At 40.2% G+C, this 22153-nt stretch overlaps 1 protein-coding gene across 3 annotated transcripts in view; it reads left to right on the plus strand.

Moving 5' to 3' along the window:
• trim44 (tripartite motif containing 44) overlaps window positions 1-22153 on the plus strand; it is a 40034-nt gene that overhangs the window by 7701 nt on the left and 10180 nt on the right. The window contains exons 4-5 of one of the 3 annotated variants that reach the window (XM_046394152.1): window positions 4347-4637; window positions 6373-8145. In XM_046394152.1, the coding sequence (XP_046250108.1) occupies window positions 4347-4637; window positions 6373-6405 (324 nt within the window). In that variant the 3' untranslated portion in view covers window positions 6406-8145. Of the gene's footprint in view, window positions 1-4346; window positions 4638-6372; window positions 8146-9695; window positions 9719-22153 lie in introns of those variants that run through there. The other 2 variants (XM_046394150.1, XM_046394151.1) reach the window with 2 other exon arrangements.

Consider the following 22153-nt stretch of genomic DNA (forward strand, 5'->3'; position numbering starts at 1 on the left):
TGTTTTTCTTGTTTTTGTCAGAGCTTTGGCGAAATTGATGGCTTTCTTGATGTCTTGTTCAGAGATTTTCCACAAATATAGCAAAGCATGATTCTAAAATACACTGCCAACTCTAACTTTAATTAGAAATTTATGAGCTCTGAAGTGTCTCTGCAGTTGAAGCGGTTATGACTCAAAGCTGAGGCTACTTTGAAAATTACTGAGCTGTTTGCACTTGACTTTTGTTTTCCTGTGTGTCCTGATGTCTCACCAAAGTAATGCAACACACAGTTTTTTCATCTTTTTTTCACGCTGCTTTGGTTCTTTATACACAGTCTCAATTTCATCAGCACTAGTAAGTAGCACAACCTTTTTTGTTGCCAGTCACACAAATACACGAGTGTGTGAAGTTAATTTCATTTGAGTGTCCTGCTTGTGATCTCGTGAAATGTTTGCGGAATTTCTATTTTTAGTGAGCTACAGATCCCAGATTTCTGTCTCAGGAGAAACATTTTCCTGTTAAAATGACCCAAGGTCTTTAGGTCTTCTACATGTCTTTGAAACCCTTGAAGGGTTGTGATTTTGAAGGAAAAAATTAAGAAAAACAGTATAATTATTTGAGCTGTAAGCTACTTTGACTGTACTTTGATAGAACACATCAGTACTGAAGTTAATATTGATGTTAATTTCTTTCCACATTTTTAAAAATGATGATTTTTGTGAGGAGAAAATGGCTCAAAATGCCACGTCCTGTTTCATGCCATGCTGAACACTGCAGATTCGCTGTGACATCCAGTCATCTTTTTGGGACTGTGTCATAAAATTTATATTTGAGTGGACGTCTGGGAAACTGGCCTCATTTTTAAATATATGCTGATCAGGACTCACCACCGGAGGAGTTTATATTATTTTTTGCGAACCCTCAAAAATGTTTTTCAGTTTGGTGCAGTGAGTTGGACTTTTTGACGGCTGTAGAGGCGCCACCGATCTGCATTCTTTCTCTTGATGATGATCCCGTGATAAACTGCAGGGCTACAGCTACACACTGACACTCCCCACTCACACTCCAGAGATAGCCTTTCGCAGCCTCTAGCTCAGCTGCAACACAGGTACAACACCCAAACTTTTATGAAGTGCCATTAATGTGCTTCTTACTGTCAAAACTCCGGAGGACTGTGTGTTTTCAATGCAGACATGCAGAATGAGACAGCAGCTGCTCCTGGCTGGTTAACTCTGACTACCAGTTGGGTGTTCCCGTTCCACTGAGCGGTGGTCACTCTGTCACAATGTTGGCGTTGGTGGTGGTTCTGTGCAGTCCACTGCTAATGTGAAAATAGTCTTATAGTGTCAGCCTCTGCATGTACATCGTTGAACACGGTGAAGCTCAAACATTCAACTGTGGGAGAAAGAAGAAAAGTGCATATTTTGTTAGGATGTAGGCTTTAAATTTGACTTGGGTCATTGAAAGTGCCTATATGTACATATTTTCTGCAAGAATAGCTCTTTCGATATCACCATTTAACATGCCACCTGCCTCTAGAAAAAGCGATGGTCAAGTGTGTGCACAAGTGATTGCAGCAGTAATTAACCTTGATTCATGACTCAGGCTATGGTTGGATAAGTGTTTGAATTTAAGGTTAAAGGCAGTGTAGCAACCCCGATGGTAGACAAGCAAGGCTGCAAATTATGTTGAATATATGGAATCAGAACTGACAAAGGCGTTTTTAGTCCTTCTTTTGCAAAGCATATTAAAAACATGACTGCTTTCCTAATGTTTCCCTGGCGGCCTACCTTTGCTTGAAAACGAAATTAACTTTCTTAATCTGCTGGCCAGATGTCCTGCTTCTGCCTGCACTCTCTCTCTCTCTCTCTCTCTCTCTCTCTCTCTCTCTCTCTCTCTCTCTCTCTCTCTCTCTCTTCTGCTGTCCTTACTCTAATGCTGCCCTTGTAAGCAGTGTGCTGCTGTCTCTCTCGAGGCCTCATTTCGTGGCCTCAGCTTGCAGCAATGCAAATGAAGATTAGCATGCATGAATGCTCCTTCCTTGCTAGCTCTTTCACTGAGTGAAAGGTCCAAGGGCAGAGGGCTTCTGCTCCACAAACACAAAGAGCACTGATCCAGGATCACAACTCTCTCATCGAGCTACAGGGACTCGATGAGAGAGCAGAGGGCTCTGTGGAGGTCCTGGGGATTGGAAGATGTGGTGATGGAATGTGTCAGGTTGATAACAGATAAGATACTACAAATCTGCCCCTTTTTCGTGTTGTAGCTGTGCTCTTGGGTAGGATTGTTCTTTTGATTTATGCTAACTGTCTCCTCTCCATTGTCTGAAATCTGTTGTGACCACAACAGAACAAATTATGGAGATATGAACTAATCTGTTACCACATATTTGTTGTTTAACTTTTGCTGAGCAACGACCACTGTGGTCAATAACAGGATTATGATAAATCCTGAAACCTAATGTGACAGCAGCACAAGTGAAAATAAAAAATAAAACTGACTCAGTATTAGCCACCATAAGCTACCAGTCAGGGATTCAATTTTTTATTTGCAAGAGGAAGACTGTATACTTGTATATTTTGAAAGTCGCCTAGTCATTGATAGACTAGCTATTATAACTAAAAAGTAACTCTTCATCATTATTAGTGATGATATCTGAATGCTAAAACTATGCACGACATGGAATGAACTAATGAAGTCATCACTACTGCTATCTGTTAATGGATGCATAGTTATCATTGAAAACTTTGACAGACGGATATATTAATTTTAGCTTACTGGTAATAAATGTAATCTTACAGATCTAGCAGATGTCAGAGCTTTTAAAAATTCGAAAGGATTATTTCGATTTGTGGGGGAGTTGGACTAGAATATTGAGCATGTTGATCCATCATGGAATCCATGGCACCTCAGTCAGAGCCAACTCGAAGCAAGACGTCAGAGACTTCAAAGCATGAGCAGCAGCTTGAGCATTAAATTCTTGTCTTGCTACAAAATGAAGTAGCAAATGCCTTATGCCGCTCTTAATGTGTTTTTTTTTTTAAGAGCTCACTTCTCATGTTTAAAATTATGAGAAGAAGATTTAATCGGCCTATATTGTAACTAAGGTCTTCCTGCTATAGCTCTGTGTGTTAACTTTCAGAGGATTTTCTTTGTGATGCTTTGTTCTGTCGAGTCTCTCCACATTCATAGATGCATTTCTGCATTCTCAGTAACTGGACAAAGAAAGGAACATGTTGTTAGTTCAAGGCAGTTTTATTGTCTTGTTCCTAATTTATCAAACATGCAATTGTGGCATCGATTTTGTTGGTGCAAAAGGAGAAAACGACTCTTTGCTTTCCAATTAGATGTTAACCAAATCTCTCAGTTTGATCTGGAATGAGCAGTGTTTTGTTTTTTTTTTTTTCTCTGTGCATACAAAGAAAGTAACCAGAAAACTGTTACTTTGTGCGCTTGGTTTAATGGGCAATTTGAAGAATCTGGTTGATTGTGCAGAAATGGCAAATACATGATAAAACTTTGGGCCCCCGGGACCATGACTCTGCCAACCTCAGTAAAGACCGATGATTCCTTGCTCCACTGGAGAAAGGGAGGCTGAGGGGAAACAAGATAAAATAGACAGAAAGGAAGAGAATGAAGTTCTGTTCAAGGGAAGAGGAGAGACTGAGCAGCTGATGTTCATATATTGAAGCGGTTCTAACATATTTAGGAGCGTTGGAGGTGGAGCCATCTCAGTGGGACAAAATGTCGAAAAGGAGCCAGTTTATTGAGGTGTTTCAGCGCAATGAGTCATAGCTAAAAAGAGCCTCACTGGGGACGCAGGGAAATTGACTAAAGCAGGTATCTCAATGAGCAGTTCAGTTGCCCTGAAAGCCAAACAGATGGCTTGCTGTGGTAGAAGGAGCCTCTGAGGTCTCTATCTACAGATGGAATGCATGGAGTTTGCCTCGAGGGGATCCGCTTCATGCTATCAGTTAGCTACTGCATGACACACACCAGTGGGCTTATTAAAATAATATTCACATGTTAAAATTAAAGACAGAAGTCTCTGACTGATTTCTTACTTTGATCATTTTATATGCATCTTCATATCTTGCCTCTTAATGCTCAGATCATGTTCTTATAATTTCTTTGTCCTCTCATCTCAGTTTTTTCTTACTTGCTTACTTACTTGTTTCTGTGTTTTTTTATTTCATCTCAGTGATTACTGTAGTCATTACTACATTGAAGCAGTTCATTCACATTAATTTGTATTTTTCTAAATCCTGATGTCTTGTGACCTTCCCCTGCTTAAATTCACCCAGTTCATTCCTTCGCTTATGCTCTCTCGCTCTCTGTGTCCTGTATCCCATTTAAAATGTCTTAGATGTCCACAGAGGAGCTAGAGGAGTATGTGAACAGCCAATTCGATGAGCTCCGCAGATTGGTCCGTCTGGAGGAAAAGAGGACCCTTCACCTCGTAGATCTCAAAGAAGCGTTCCTGACAGCATCAGCTGCTGAGAAAATAGCTGAGATCAGTGTCGAAACTGAGCGCCTGCAGGAAGAGATGGCCAACATCACTAACCAGCTGTGCCTGCTGGAACAGGTTGAGGCAGGAGGTCCGGCAGTAGTGGCAGAAGCCCTTGTTGCAGGGCCTGGACCAGCCCACAGAGTGCAGGTGAGAAGAACCTTCCTTTGCCGTTGTCCTTATTCTGGTTCTTAAATGTCTTTTGTACAATTAGCAGTGTGTATCTTACTCACTACAAAGTGAAGTACAGAAATGTTAGAAAGTTGTTGCAATAGGACTCATGCATCACGCTGTGGTGGAAGGTGTTGGCAATGCCTCAGATATGCATATATGAATCTGAGGTGATTTCTTTGTGGAAATAATTAAGGATATTTTTCATCTCAGAAACAATCTATGTTTAAAGTAGACTTTTTAAACTTTCACATTTTTACCTATGTGAAATTGTTGAATCACTTGCTTCTGAAGTGGAAGTTGGTTTAGCAAGAAAACTGGTTGTTAACAAAGTTTTTAGTGAGGTTCAGAAGTGGTTATTACATTGAATTACATAGGATTGAGAGCCCATATTTCACATCACGTCACGTCACATCACATCACATCACATCGTCTGTTGAAAGTACTTTTAAATAAACTGAGGAAACGGGGTCAATGATTAATTAATTTTAAGGTCTAAACTCAGGTATGATGGCAAAGTCGTTTCTAAAATGCAGCCTTGTAAAACTGTGTGCTATTCTTCTTGTCAGTTCCAACAATTTGCCAGCCAGCACACACCCGTTATGTTGCTCAGCATGTGTAGAGCCACTTTCACCCTGCATGCTGTATGTAGTTATTATCAGTATTTTATAGCATAGGATAGCTAGCAGAGGTACCCCAACTTGTCTTGATTTGCCTCTGATGCGGCCTAACTGAAAAATGCTTGCAGCCATGTAGGCTCGATCCCAGAATTGGAAGACAAAGGATTATCTTTCTAATGACTGTAGCACCTGCTCCGTAGTCATTATAGTCAAATGAATACGGTAAACAGGTGCCACCATACACAGCTTTGATCCAAATGAAATGACAGACTCGCTGTATTCATATGAGACATACATTAGGTCTGTGTAGAGAAATGCAGTGTTTCAATCATACAGTCAGCTGTGTGATCCAGGTAGTAAGAGGCAAATAAATCCCGAGCTGTTGGCTGATGAAGTATAAGTGTAACTATGTTTGTCCCCTGGCTACAATATTTGTCAGTTATGAACACAGCAGCTGTTGCTTCTCTGCTTACACACCAGCCCCTTAGTCAAAGTAAGGTCATGCCAAAGTACTGTTCACACCAGAGCATGTGTGCAGTTACAGTAACACGCATATGTCAACAGAAGTGCAATCCGTGTCACATGAGATTCTTCAGCTCTTCACTCCCTCAGCCTTCATTTAAAAATTGAAGAGGAGGCTTTTACTGCTTATAGGTCTCAAATTAAAATATCCTATTGGCCCATTTGTCACTGTCCATACTTTAGTCATCACAGTCAGGAAAGTCTTGAGTGGTCCCTGGTGGTGCTATGCAGGACCAGGGAGGCTGCTGTAATGGTGGTAGCTGATGTGCTTTTTCCAGCTGAGAAATGAATCCACGGTGGGCTAAGTTCATTAACACTCTAATTGAATGCCAGTGGTTGACCTGTTTATTCTGGTGTGTTAGTCATTGCTGGAGTGAGTAATGGGCAGTGTTGTTTTTGAAATTGATGGTCCCTGGAGAGGTGTGTCTAAGTGTAGAGAGGGGGCTCATGCAGCAATTTACTTAGCCAGCAGTGATGTATTTTGTGGAGTGCATGTGGAAACACACAATACGTTGCATCAGCTCCACCTCAACTCAACAGCACCTGCAGCCATTTTTTTTCCTTCTGTGCAGCACTCTAGATGTGCAGAGTCTCATGGATCCTGAGAATAACTGACTGAAACATTCATTCTCCTGCTTTCTTGCTCACTCTTCCACTGTTCATCTGTCTGTCTCATTGTGACAGCGTCTCCAGATGGCACCTTGAGCTACAATTACTCACTTGCCTTTTTACTGCCTTTCTGCTCAAACTAGGCAGGATACCCATTGTCTATGAAACCAGGCCTGAAACAATCCCCTTTTTTTATTAAAATATCTACCAATAACTATTTGGATTAATTAGTTACAATTGTAATTGTAGAAAGATTCAGTTTTGTATTGATCTTATTATCTGTCTTATAATCTTGTCTAATCTGTCTTGTCTCATCATCTGTGGTTACAGCCCACTAATACTAATGTGTATGCTGTTGTAATTCTTGACCTGTACAGTTGTGAGGTAGGGTTTGGGATTTAAGATCCATGAATGAAATCATGATATAAGCTGACTTATCGCACTAATAAAACTAATAAACAGAATGCTGCACTGAAACAAAGTCATTACCTTCAGCTTTGTGTGATGGAAAGTTCATATTTATATAAGTTGATCCTGTTTGCCGTTTTTGTTTTTTTTCCTCATGTAAAGAACAATCTAATCCTGTTTACCAGAGAGCTACAGTTATGGCCTCCAGCACTTTTCAGAAGTAATGCTCTGATTCCAACTATTTACCACAAAAGACAGAGCGGCAGCTTCAGAGCCATGTCAAAAAGGCAATTGCAGCTCTGTAAGAGCATTACATTCTGTAGCCATGTACGTAAGCCTGTGGAATGGAGTAGTTATGATGTAAAATATTTCTCACCTGCTTTAAAAAAAAAAAACATCCTTGCAACTAGTCTGAAAGAATAGACATCAAATTTGAGGTGAGTCTTCTTGCATAAATTCAAACAAACAAAGTGCCACTGGTTCTGTGAATAATCGTAAGACTTTGTTTTAATGCAGGCTCAGGCACACAGATGTAGACTCACATATGGAGGGATGAAAAAACGGTTTCTGAAAATTTAGGAGAGCTAGATGGGGATCTTTTTGAAGAGTCTGAGTTTTCAGTTCTCAGCCTCCACATTTTCATTAAAAAGTAATAGCTGCTCGTGGGTACGAAAACACGTGCGTTTACCTGAACATTGCCTCATGACTACGCAGTAATTAAAAGCTATTGACATGTGCTGAAAGCACAGAAAGGTTTGTGTCTTCTAAAACATTCATACAGATGCACAGAGAGGAGAGTGAAGACACTGATTAAACACACACTTTAAAGAAAGGACAGGCTTGCTCAGGTATGGACAGAATAGACAGTTGTTGCTACTGTACAGTGGGTAGAATGGATAATTATAAATAAATAGTGTATAAATATTAAAAAATGTAGAAATATTACACTAATGCCACAATAAACAACATAAACCATTCAATTTCCCTGTTTGTTGAGACATGTATGAAATCCACTTATGTGTTCTGTGAGTTGGTATTGGTGAAGGTGTGCCTGTGTACATACCAGCCCTCTTGTGTCTGCATCACCCACTTTATTGTACAGTTGCATGAGGCCACATTTTTACATGTGAGACTGAACAGGTTCTGTTAGGTTGCTTTAGTGTGTGTTTAGAAAAGCTCAAGTGGAAGCTCTACACTGTTTAAGCTATAACATCCATCACATGGGCTGACTGTGGACCCCCCACTGGCTTAAAAAGAACAAAATGTACCAATGAAGGCTTAGGCTTTTCACTAATTTCAGGACGTACTTAGTATTTATGACTGAACTAATGAAATTTACTAAGTAAATTTAAAGTCCATTTTAGAGTTTTTAGGATTTACTTTAGGTGCTTGCATTGTATACAAAAAGCAGATAGCAGGCTTTTTTTTCCTTTTTTTTTTCTTTTTTTGCAGATACTAATTTACCATCATTTAAATATAAACATCAGTTTTCTGTTGAGCTGTTAAGGCTGTGCCCCAACAGCTTCTGGGAGTTAAAACATACCTAAATGCTGATATATATAGTCTTTACACTGCGCAGCATCTGTATTCTGTGTATTCTGCAGTATATTCTGTTTAGCATTTAGCATAGCATCTGATTATTAAGACTGACTCCCCTGATGTTATTAATGATGACTAGGCAGGTATCAATGATATCTGTTATCAGGTTATCTGAGATAATACTTGTTTGAAGCATAACTGATAATTATGAAGGGGAATCAATTTTATTGATTATAATTTAATTTACTTAGATTCTTAGATTCTAATTCTTCTAAGAATTATGTGATCTTCTGTGTTTTAAGTGTTTTTAATGCCTACCTTTGGATTTCTTAAAACTTGCCACTGCCACTCTCATCTGATGACAGATCAGTTAATTAAACAAGCAAATGTGTACTTTTCATAGAGACTGCCTTACAGCAACCAGTCAAGAGCTTCTTTGGTGAATGTCAGTTTTGCACTCTGATTTCACAGATTGACTTATGAGTCCGCTGAAGTGTTTGACAAGGTAAACCAAATCTCATGGAGCTCTAATATGTGAAAGCACGTATTTATCCAGATTTGAAGCTAATTAAATTTAAAGCCAGATCTTAGTCAGTGAGGCAGACGGCCAGTCAGGGCTCCTCAGCTCTGCACTGAGCAGCTCTCCTCTCGTCTGCTGTGCTGCCAGGGAGTCACTGCCGTCAAGACGCTGTTAGTCACACAGTGTCAAAATCCCTTTATGGAACAGCCATCTTAGCACTGGTAGTCAAGGTCCAGTGTAGCACAAGCTGTGCCAAGCAGAATATTAAAGGTAACAAAATAGGCTGACTTGTGCTCAAGGTCCACTTGACTGAAAATAAACCAGTTGAGATCAGGAGTAGTAAACCAGTAGTTTGACTGTCGTACATGACTCCAAGTGAGGGTCATGGAGCTGTGTGGTTGGCATGTTAAATATTGAGTATATGGTATATAGTGGAGGGTGAACCTTGTGAAGTAATAATTTCACTTGTTTTGACAGAATCAGAAATATCAGTAAATCAGTTTTTCACTTCACTCATGAATAAAACTTTTGCTTGCAATGTGTCACATACTGACAGTCAACAAATCCTGTCCATCATTTTAACATTTTGAAAAATCCTTTAAGCCCCAATCAAATTTAAACAGAAAAGCCAACATTTGAATAATTTTTTATTCTTGCACAACTGTCAGTCAAAAGTAAAAATTAATTAATTGGTCATATTGAGAACCTCATTATCTGTGGACCAAGTTGATGAAAATTATGTTGTTTGCTTTTTATCTGTTCAACACCTGTGATCTTAAATATGTTAAAGTCTCTCTCTCTCTCTCTCTCTGTTTTCAGCATAATATTGAGGCCAGGCCAAGGTAAGACTCCCATTGTGATTCATGTTCACCTTTTCATAGCTAGTCTAAAACTTAGACTATAGAGTCACCTATGCACATACACACACGCTCACACACACCTCCCTTCAGTGCCTCCAAACCCAGCCAATCACATGCGAGTCACGTTGGTGCCACAGCAAGGCAATTAGTAGCTCTCATCTGTGTGTGCCTGCTGGTATCGAAAGAGGTGACAATCTGCCTGGTCCAGTAACACAGCCATAAACAGTGGATGACAGACTTTAGCTGTACTTGACTATGTGTGTGTTCACGTACATGAACGTTGTATGGGCGGGGTCAAGTCCTGACCGGCCTTCTGAGTATACAGTATACTTCCATTTTTCCTATCCAAAATCTGATTATATCTACCTGCAGTTGTGGAAGAGATGCGGCCGTATAATTTTTCTGCTGCTTTTACAGTTTGTGTCTTTTTTTTCCCCCCACCTAAACTACATAATTCACTTTTTATCTCTGTCTGTGTCAGACAGTCTGAAATGGATAGCCCTCTGCCACTCTCACACTTATTGATCTGTTGACACGAAAACCTCTCTGCCTCCATCATCTGGAGCAGGAGCCCGCCTAGCACCACCTGCTGTCTCTGCCTCTCCTTGTGACTGTCTCTCTGGGCTTTCATCTCGAAAGAACTCCTCCCCTGTACAAACCCAGGCATGCACATACCTATACACACCATACCCAGACTCAAGACACCTGCAAATGCCAGCACATCCATCCTTAGAGACAACAGCCTTATTTTCTGTGAGATTTGATGTAAAATAAAGGATGAATATGAAAACAGTCTTCTGTGCCACAGCATACACTTTCACAGTACAACACGTTTGATTTCTCCAAACAGAAATTTCATTTTTAATTTCACTTTGCGCTCCCCGCTTCTTGGAAATGTATTGTATTGGCATTCTGGAGTGTAATGTGCCTTGCTTTTGATAAGTGAAAAAAAAAAGCCATGACCATGACTGGCACACAATGCCAACAACATCTAAAATGCTATTGATTGGTCAGGCAGTATTATGACCCCTAAACTCAGGAGCAAATGGCAGCAAGCTTGGACCCAAGGGTGAGATGGAGCTAATGGTTTGCCCTTAGTCAAGGTTAACCTTCACATTTCTGCACACACACACACACACACTCACTCACTCTTCCTGATATAATTACTCCCAAACACATTGCTCTACAGTGGAGTAGGGGTCAAATCTACTGTGGTTAGAGGAAAATTAGCGTTTTGGAGAGGAAAAAATGAGGAGACTGGACATTTTGGAGAGGTTAGCAAGAAAAAAAGAAATGATTGAAATTAATTCTGGATAGCTTCATATGTGAGTTTATTAAAATGGTTTGAACGATAGAGATTGGACATCTCACAGTTTGAAGGTTTACCAAATAAAGATGTGAGCAGGTGGAAAATTGATGGGGTAAAACTGGTGGAGGGAAAAAGGAGGAGAGGGATTTTGAAGGATCAAGTGAGGAGTGCATGTTTAGGGTTATGTACAATCGCATCCAGACAGCAAATTGATTATGGTGCAGAAACACTAATCCGCTGTCTGAGTCCCTATCTCTGTTGTAGACAGAGCATCCCCACAGGACCACAATCCTACACCCACACGCATCTTTCCTGGACTTCCTCATCAATATGATCCCCTGCCTCTCCCCAAGCCTCTTAACATAGGTGCTCCATGGCTGCCAGGATTTGTCCTCCTCTGAATATGTATCTTGCTTTACTCGCCTCAGCTCAGCCTTTTGCACTGATGCCTCTAATGTGATGCATTGCAAATTTTGCTTGCATGCCTTGGCTTTAACCCCTTCACCTCCCTTGCAATCTTGTCCCTGGCTGGTAATAATGTGCCTAAAGGTATAAACATGCAGGTTACGTTAGTACCTCATGGTGTATTATAGCATTTAGTGTGTCTGTTATGTAAATTTAACATGAGAAATAGCAAAAGAAATAGTCAGGTAGCAGTTATGTCAATAAACAAAGTCTATTTCTGTCCCATAGCCTACTCATAACCTAATTTCTTTTTATCCTGACACACCATTTGTTTGATAGATAGATAGATTGATAGATAGATAGATAGATAGATAGGCTTTCACATTTTGTAGTCTGAGCCCAAGCGATCACATGGGAGCCACAGCACACCAGGAGTCACCATGCCGTTGATCAATAATGAAGACGAGAATGTCTGGCTGTCTTGACAAACATACACAGACACACAGAGGAAGGTTGGGGAGGAAAGGCTTATTTCTGTGGTAACGCTTCTTCCCAGAAAGCCACTTTTATGTTGTCTCCGGAGATTCGCGCTTAAGAGAGAAGTAAAAATAAAGACACTGAGACAGTCAATGAGAAGAGAAGAGGTATACACTAAGGAATTCCACTCGTTAGACTTAAATTTGCTGTTCTATTGGGACTTGGGAGGATTTATTTTTTGTAGACTTGTAAAAGTATTTCTCTGTCTACTACCTTCTAAGTTTTTAAGATGGGAGTTTGGGATATTTAGTCACCAAGGAGTCATTCGAGTATTCTTTAAATCAGTAATCCAGTGTCTTTAATCTTTATGTCTAAGATTGCAACAATAGGAGTAACAGTCAGTTATGGTTCAAAGTCAGTCAATCTGTGTCACCAGGTCAGCCAATAGAGTTCTCCTCAGATCAGGTCTGTTAAGTACAACAATTTAGTAGAGCCTTTAGGTGCAAAATATGTGTTTATATTCCAAGAAAAAAATCTAATTTTCCAAAATGCATATGGACAGTTGGGACTGAAGTGCAGATGTGCGCAGAAATGCTGGCCTAAATATTAGCCTTGGGTCCGTAGCTAAATTGGAGGTAGATGTAGCTGTCTTTCACAGGGGTTGAACTATAGCTTGGAATGCTAGTATTGAGCATCATAGGAACAGTGAAAACATTAAACCTTGACCCTGACTGTCCCTGGTGTTTTGGCTTTTCCTCTGTCACTACCAGGGAATCTAAATTATTTATAGGAATGCAGATAACTGTTAACATTGGTATAGCTTCATATCCACCCATAAAAGTAGTGACTGTCAGTATTTTTGGAGGCAGTGTCGTCTTTAGGTTAGGTCTCTTTGGAGAAGCGACTGGCAGAGCTTATTTTATTTTACCTCCCACAATGAGGCTTCCCATGTGTTTCCTTATCCTGTCATTCTGAGCATATAAAAAAAAATAGCGGTGAAAATGAAAGGCCATAAAGAAGAGACGTTTTCTGAGAAAACAGAAAGTAACTATTCAGCACTTGTCTTTGATTGACACGTCGGAGGAGCGAAGAAATAAGAACGACAAGTTAATGTTTAAAGACATGTCACTCTGAAAGTATACAAGGACATAAGGGAGAATGGCAAAAAACACAGCAGTATGCATAAAACACCGATTTCCCAAAAGTTGGGACGCTGTGTAAAATGTCATACAATTAGAATGCAGTAATTTTTAAAAGAATCTACAGCTGTTTTACAAAGTGACCCCTGTCATACCCTGTCAGGTTAATCTGTTAACCTGTAAACATGTTTACCTGTGGAATCATAAATAAAAAAAAAATAGGCAAAACTAGGAAAGTAGAGGCATTGGCAGCAACTCTGTCTGACCACTTAAACAAAGAAACACCACTAAATCCAATAACTCCGTAACTTCATGATCAGTAAGAAAATTCACCTGAATTCCAAAAGTTTGTGCCAGATGTGCTTAGCATGAGCCATAGAGGCCCTCTCAGAATATAAATCACACAGTATAATCACACTAAAATTATGAAGTCCGTTGGGGAGCATAGCACTTCTAATTACGATGCAAGGTCCCCCATTCATTGCTCCAACAGTCACGTCTCCGCTGTGTCTCTAGAGCTCCTGTCCCCTGCTTCACACACATTATCATGCATGTGTGGCCCAAAACACACACACACAGCTAAATAGTGGGCAGATTCTGTATCTTCACTTTCTTCTCTAGTCTTTTCACTTTAACAGATTTTCTCTCACATGCACACACATGGCCCACATTAATTTACACTTAAACTTAAATAACGTGCTCTACGCTCTCTTCACTCTGCCTTTTTTTTCCTTCACTTTACATTACAACTTTACAATACTGTTATATTGCGTGTGAACAGAGTAATGTCTCAAATGTTTACAAAACTCAAAAACAAAATTAATGACTTATTAAATCAAAGTACATGCCTTAACATGAAGTGCTGATTTATAGTAAAGTATAAATGTAGGAATAAGTAAAGAGGCTATTAATAAAAGCAAATACTATCAGTGATGTTCCACTTAATTGCAATTTAAAAAATATAATAATATTTTATGAATGTACATAATTTATTCTTACTCTTGCACCTTTTACCTTCAGCATCTCCCTGGTAAAACATGCTGGTTACATCACACACACATCACCACCTAACGGAAGGCCCATCATCCAGAAATCCTGCTCTATAGTTTAAGCTGTGGAAATGGGAACCAACACTCATAAATAGCACAAAAATTTCTTTTTTTTCCCTGCCCAGAAGGATCAAGAGGGTCTGACATCTGGCCACCATTTCCAGTGCCTAATTTACTTATCGAAGCCATGCAACGGATCTGTTTTTAAAAGAGTTGTATACATCCTATATGTCCAATCCTTGCTGACAGACGAGAGCAATGGGGCAAATCACTCAGTATGTCTTCCTGAGTGAAGGATGAAGACCACCCTCAATCATTCACATGAACACACAAACCAAAGAAAAAGGGAGCAGACAGGGAAGTGAAGCGAGCACTTTGGTCCACAGCTTATCTGTCTCTCTGAGGAGATGCTTGCCCTTCGCTGGGCCAGATAGATGGGTTGAATGAAGCAGGGAGGTGTCAGGGGAGCATGGCCAGAGGACACGGGACAGAGCTCAGAGATGAGCACATGGAGGCAATTTCCACTCATGAAAAATTTACATCGCCTCGTACAAAAGGAGCCACAACAGGCGCTCTCTCCTTTATACCATTTTGGTGTGTGTTTCTGTCTGTGTGTGTGTGTAAACATGCCCTCATTTAATAATTTAAAATGTTTCAGCTAGATGCATCTGTATGTGTTCTCCTGTGTATGTATGTGAGGAAGGCCCAGCTGCTTGTTACGACTGTACTAAAATCTCTTCATCGTATCTCTCTCTCTCTCTCTCTATCTGTCTCTCTCTCTCTCTCTCTCTCTCTCTCTCTCTCTCTCTCTCTCCTCTCGGCCATCACATTTCAGAGGTCTCAGATGGTTACAAAGCACACACAAAACAAACCGACAAATACAGAGACATGCACTTAGATGACAAGAGACTATAAGCATACATAATTCATGCCATTACATGGGCAATGTTCCTTTTTTTTTTAATATGGTTCACTTGTGTTGGTGTGTGCATGTGCACACATGCGCATGTTTCACTGATATTGTCTGCATTAGCATCACACACCTCAAACAGTTTTTTTTTTGTTTTGTTTTGGTTTCTTTTTTTTTTTTTTTTTTGGAAAGACAGGCCGAGTATGTGCAGATGTGTTAAAGGGAAAAAATAAGTACATAAGTGTGGGAGTGTGTGTGTGTGTGTGCGCGCATGCTTCTCTCAGCTTTGTCTTTTGTGATGACTGATGGCAGTTATTTGTTTCTCTTGAAAGTTTTCAGAATACAAATGAGGTAATTTACTTTGAGAAAAATGCCTCTGATTTAGAGATGAGGTTGCTTTAGCACCATGCATCTATTCTCTTTGAGATTCCAGATCCCATCCGAAGCTTTCAGCGCAATATGATGGTTCAAAGAGCAAGTGGGGAGATGGAGGCTGTCTAATTGAATATCCTGTTAAAGTGGCAAGCATGAATCATGTCTGTGTAGTACAGCTGTCAAAATGCAAAAGAGAGGAGACGGGAATGTATTTTTGTGGAGAAAAAAAACAAAAAAACATGACGGTTATGAATGCATTTTCAAACATAAACTGCTTCTTTTCATGTTGGACAGTGGAGTTTTCCACCTGATAAGTTTGACAGGTTGACTGTAGGATTTTGAGTTTCACTGCAGCAGGCACGACTGGATTTGTTAGTTGTTCGTTTGCTGGTCTATGAGGGTTTGGAGACACAGTGTGTGGAGCTTTGACCAGACTTTAACAGTGCTTCAAGTATCGATCTGATCAATACGAGTGCTCTGGTCAGTGTTATGTGTGTTGTCTGTAATCCCAGACAGCAGCTAGTCGGTGGTAAGTGTCTGTGATGCATCCGAGGCTATAGTGTGGCAGAATCAGGTTACTGCTGAGTTTGTGTTGATGTTCTGAGCCAATGGTGCCTATGAATAATTTATCGTTAATCCATGTGTGTAAAATACATGTCTCTTCCACATACCTGTCCCCGCCTCGCCGCCGCTGCTTTTTTTCCTTTTGTTTGTGTGCAAAGTTGTGTTTGTGCTTGTAATCTGTGTATGTGTGCCTGTATGTGTGCACACTCAAGGGCTTTTCTTCAGAGATCAGTGTCAGCAATAGTAACTTAATACCCTGAGAAAAGGAATGATTGTCAGCTTTATTCTGCTGACACTGAAAAGTGGTGAGAGAGTGATTTAACAATTTAACAAGGAGTATCACAGGACTGTTTAAATATTCATATTTGTTGAACTTTGCCTTAAAATATGAAAAAAAGGCTAGATTAACAAAGTATTGGGTTGAGAACCTTTGCGATTCATATTTTACATATCAGACTGATGTTCAGAGGGACTTGGTGCAAGCTGTCGGACACATCTGTATGTTAACATCATTTTCAGCTGTAGTAGTAGTATTGAAGACATGCAAGGAAGAAAATAGTGCGATGGGAGAATGTGAATACAAAAGGTATAGCTTTTGTAGGGGTGAATTGTGGAAATGAAATTTATCACCTGTGTGCTGTAACCAGGCTGGGACGAAATGATCGTAAGGCTGCAGCCTGTAGAGATGTTTTTCAGCTCCTCCAAGGAAGATGACTGAGGTGACTGCTGAAGAGGAAAGAAAAAAATAAAGGGGGAGCTGTGGGGGGTTGAAAACAGTAAAACTACAGCGTGCTTTCTGGGCGGGTTGCTAATATAGACTTGAAAGGCATGAAAAATGAAAGAGAGCGTGCAAAATAATATTTCAGAAGGCACCGGTGCACAAAACAGCAACAGTAGTCTGTGACAGTAAACTTCACCAAGCTTCCTGGTATCAACATTTTATCTCTTCTAGTGGTCCATATTTTGTCATATCTGCTTCACCAAATACCCCCCTGATAACCTTATGCTATCTGATATGTTATCTGTACTGAGTCACTTAGACGGAGAAACCGTACAACTATTTTTTCCCCGCTTCTTGCATTCCTTTACAGTCTTTGTGACTGTAAATTCAGGCAGAATGTGTCATATTTATGTCACATCGTAAAATGTGTTGATGTGTTATTATCTACTTCATTATTTATGAATACAGAACAGCGTTACTATGTGCTGCACTCCTTTTCTGCCAACCTGTCTTGTTAATTCCTTTTCTCTGTGCCTGCTCATTAGATTACTTATCCAGACTTCTCTGACTGTCCCATCTAATTATCTCATTGTCATATAGAAGAATCTGCAAGGCAAATAAGGCTTATTATTATTATAAATAAAAAATACATAAATAAATCCAAATGTGTTAATTACAGCACACTTTCTCCATCTCATAACAGATACTTCTGGTCTAAGTGTGTATGCGTCTTGTGTGTGTGGTTGTGTGTGGCTGTTTGTGTATATTTGAGCAAATACACACAAGTGTGTGGATTTGAAAAGAAGAAAGTGACAAGACAAAATCATGCAAGAGTAAAGTGACTGAGGAAGTGCAGTCAGACAGAAAGTTGACAGACGGCAGGAGCTGGATCGGTGCAGATGTTGTCACTTTCTCTCTCATTTTTTTTTTTTTCTCCATCACATATCAGAGCACATCTAGTGAAATGCAGTTCTGCTGCAGCTGTCATGAAATGACCTCCTCGTAAGTCACATGCCAAGCCTTTAGATTTTTTTGTTGTTGTCAGACTGTAAAGCATTTACATTATGGGTGTAACACACAATTGTAAAATAAAAGTAACAACATAATTTAAATGCTTGAATTTTGATCAGAAATGAAAATCAAAGTGAGAGTCTACAGTCAGCAGCTCTGTGAGGCTGCACTGCGGTGTTTTGAGATAAATGTTAAAATCAAAATGCTAACATCATGATGTTTGGCAGGTGTACGGTTTACCTTATTCACCACTTTAGCGTGTTAGAATGCTAAGATTTGACTAAGACACAAAGTACAGTTGAGACCAGTACTTCTGAATAATGAGGTTTACTGTGGTGCTTGAGGAAAGCTCAGGGGAATCAGATCACGGGGATTCATTAAGACCTTAAATGTCTGTATGTGACTATCCGTCCAGTAGTTGGCGTGAGAGTTCAGTCTGGATCAAAATGGTGGACGAACAGACCGACATTATCATCATCTCCAATAGTTGTAGCAGTTGCACAAATGATTTTCTGTTTTCAGAAAGCCAAATAATCTATACATTCTATACTGGCAGACTTTTATGTTGTTGTTCAGAAGAGCTTATCTGATCTAAATATCCAGCAGCTGGACTGTGATGATCAGCAAAGGTCAATGTTCTCAACCTAAATCACCACCTCCAGAAACTGCCAATCAGCCAGCTGTTAATTGTTCTGATGAGCATGTTGCATGCTGTAGGAAATCTATGGATGTTTGTGCCATTGTTTGGCTTGGAAAAGGCTGATACACACACACAGTACAGGAAGTGGTGTGCGCAATTAGAGCTTTTCTCTTCTTCTGTCTTGTGTCTTGTCAGGAAATTATACCCATTCACAAGCGGGAAAAATAGTTTCTGTGGAATCGTTCTCTCTTTACATTTCCTTCTCTCACACACACACACACACAAACACACATTTCTGCTTTCAGTGTTCTATCCACAAGGCAGATTGTCATAATGGATCTGTAGACTCTGCTTTGCGCCCTATCATGCATGCAGCACTCACACACATGTGAGTAAAAGCACTCAAAAGATGCCGCACTGTGTATAAACATTCATTATTAATTCTAAAAGCGCACTTATACACACCACACACGCACGCACTCATACACGCACACTCACACTCACAGGGTTACCGCAGGTAATTAGTGGAAAAATAGAAAGAACAAGGCAACTGTCTCTTCGCACACGGGCAAAAAGATGCTTTTCCACAAAGATATATTCCTCACACTGTCCCATCTACAGTGTCCCCTTTGACCACCCACACATACACACATGCACACATACACATGCACATGAGCATCACAGTGTTAGCCTTCGGGTGGAATTACAGGCCTGATTTCAGCTTGGTGGAGATGTAGGAGGACGATAGTGGCAGGTTGAACCAGGGGGCAATGAATCAGTGCCTTATCAAACCTCTGGCCCTAGGTATTAACTGTCAGCACTGAAACAGAATTCACACACACACAAATATACACACAGAAATCTCCACTCCACAGCGGGACATAGCAACAACGTCCAAGGACAAGTGTGGTAGCTCAGTTGGGCAGTTGTCAGCGCACTCTTCCCTCTCCCAGTCCACAATCTGTCCTTCTGCTCAGTCATTGCCCCAGTAAGGGAAGGAGGAGTGTTTAATTCAGCAGCTTCACAACAGCTCTGTCACCATGTAGATTTATAGCATAGGAGAGGAATGTGGAGATGGTTGGGATTTAACTACCTCAGGATTCTAATGGGAGATTTAGCGTGCTCTTTGCAAAATCACTTTAATCCTGCGTTGTTCTGTGACGGGAGAAATGTGAGTGAAAAATTAATGGCTTTTTCTGACAGGGGTACCATTTGCATGTCTGTGCTTCCCTTTTGAACAAGACATTTGCTCACTATTTATTTTAATCATTAAATATCATTGCTTTTGATTTTTGTCTGTTTTGTCCAGACATGCAGACACATTAAGTTGTTTTAAATGCAAATTATGTTTTGTATTCACATGTGGCTACAGGTTAAGATCCAATTTTAAAGGATGAGCATGCTTCTAGTTGTGTATATATATATATATATATATATATATATATATATATATATATATATATATTTCCAGTTTCCTGATGATGAAATATCCAATAGGGGCATGTCACCTTCAGGAGAAGGCAGACTTTCATGACTGGTGTTTTACAGGATGCATTAGTACACATAAAAGTTTATTAGTCGGGCAGCACTGGGGAGCTATCAGGCCTCGTGACTGTATTTCACTGTGTTGCAATGCTGCATCTAACTGTGATGCTTCTGAAGGAACAAAACAAATTTCACAGACTACTAAAGCCCAAACTAGTCTTAGTTTATTCCGCTTCATCTGTAAAATACTGATATGTTTGCATTATCGCACAAAATTTGCATTTCTAACATTTTTTTTTTTTTTTTAAAGTTGGTCTCAAGATCATCACTGTTAATCTTTCTGGTTGTTGCAAGAGGAAGATTTTTGTGCTCCAGCCTGAGGGAAGTCCTTTATTTGCACACTGTGTTTAACATTCTGCAGAGGAAAAAGCAGGAAGGGATGGATGAGGCATATGAGACTTTTATCAGGCGAGATGAGAGCTGTGACAGTCTGGAGCCCAGGTTTTCTGGGCTGTCTGTCTGGGTGTCCTTCACACTGAAGGCTTGGATGACGAGTCTTGGATGCAGGGGAGGGGGAGTTCTAATGTGACAGAAGGCTTTGCCTAATAGCCAGTCTGTTCTCCAACTCTGCCTGTTTTTCTGTGTCTCATAGACATACAACCTTTGTCTCTGTTTTTCTTTTCCTCATCTTTCCATCTTTATGAAAAGTGTAGACAGAGAAGTCTGTAGCATCTTTCCAAGTGTGGTGTAAAACAGGATTTTAATTTTGAAATCTCACCAAAGCAATCCAGATACGGGGACAGCTTGTCCAGGCACCTGGGAAGTTCACTGATTAAGGTGGCGCCGGAGTTCTGCTGTTAGAGAAGGGGCTTGTTTGAAAGAGGCAACAGGGGGCAGCTCTGCCAGCCTGCCAAGTGTGTGGGTGCTGCTGTGACCAGTCAGTTCATAATGGCTGTCTGGCCCTGGGACAGAGCCAGCTCAGTGGTCACATGACTGACTGCGGGTCAGACTGGCAGGGACTCCCTTCAGTTACCGTGGACGATGGTGCCTATGGAGACGACAAAGGGCAAAGAGGGACAGAGAATGCATTCATGGGCGTGGGCGAAAAGAGGGAGAGATGAGAAGAAGAAAGGAAAAACAGTTGAGAACGGGACGTAATAAATGAAACTGGACCAAGAAATAAAGTTACAGCCAAGATGAAGTCACAAAGGAGAGGAAAAGGAAGGAAGAAAGTAAAGAGTTTTAAGTAAAAAGGAAGAGTGGGGACAGCATAGGTGCTCACTATTCATTACCTATAAGCTGATACTGTGTGCTTTCCGAAGGACAGATAAAAGTTTATCTCTCCACTGTGTTTTTCTCTCCCTCTCTCACTGTTGTGGACTTGAGATTCAAACTTCAAAGGAGTATTAGATTCACCAGAAATTTCAATTTAAGCCAAAGACATAGTTGACATTTAAAGTTTTCACCAAAAAAAAAAAAAAAATGCCATGGAAAAAAGTTTCGCTCTGCTTGGCAAGTAGATATCCCCAGACCTGAGATCTGTATAATGAAGCAAGATCCACCTGGATATGCCTGAGATATATGGGTTCAGAAGACCTGATGTTCGGGGTCTTAGGTAACTGATGTGACAAAACAAGTTATCAGCTTTAATCAGAGCAGATTGGCTGATTACGCTGTGGGAATTTACACAAAATCCCATATACATGAAGTGGGGACAGGTGAAAATAGGAATTTATTTGAATGGTGATATGAACATTACATCAAAAATGATGTACAAATATGATATGTGTGTTTGTATATATACACACACAGTGCAGGAAGTGGTATATATGTAATGTATACACACACACACACACCACACAGTACCATCTGCTCTGAGTCACCACAGTATACAATGGTATTAGACCACAGTGAGCCATTTATCTGTTCCATAAACACTCATTGGGGTTTTTTTTATGGATCTGAATTTTACTGTGTTGAATGGCTGCATATTTGTAAGCGTGTCAAATGAGTAATACCAGGAAATGACATAGTGTAACCTCCTGAAGATCAAACCTCTTGTTAGCAGATTAAATCCAGCGTTCCTTTCCTTGGTCCTCTCTCTCTTTGTTATACAGTGGGGAACCATAAAGGTGATTCCATTATCACCTCCTTGCTCTCCTCTGAGGAATCTTCTTAACATCATTCATTGCCGTTTAATTTGTGACCAAGTGTAAGTGGCTCTGGAAAATTGGAAAGCACAGTCCTGTGCCTACTCAGGGGTGTGCCATTCAGGATAATTGTCGGTTGTCAGATTGCATCTCAGTGAAGAGGAGCTTTTATGTTGGGTTTT

Source organism: Scatophagus argus, chromosome 7 (assembly GCF_020382885.2).
Source record: "Scatophagus argus isolate fScaArg1 chromosome 7, fScaArg1.pri, whole genome shotgun sequence".
Taxonomy (NCBI): Eukaryota; Metazoa; Chordata; class Actinopteri; family Scatophagidae; genus Scatophagus; species Scatophagus argus.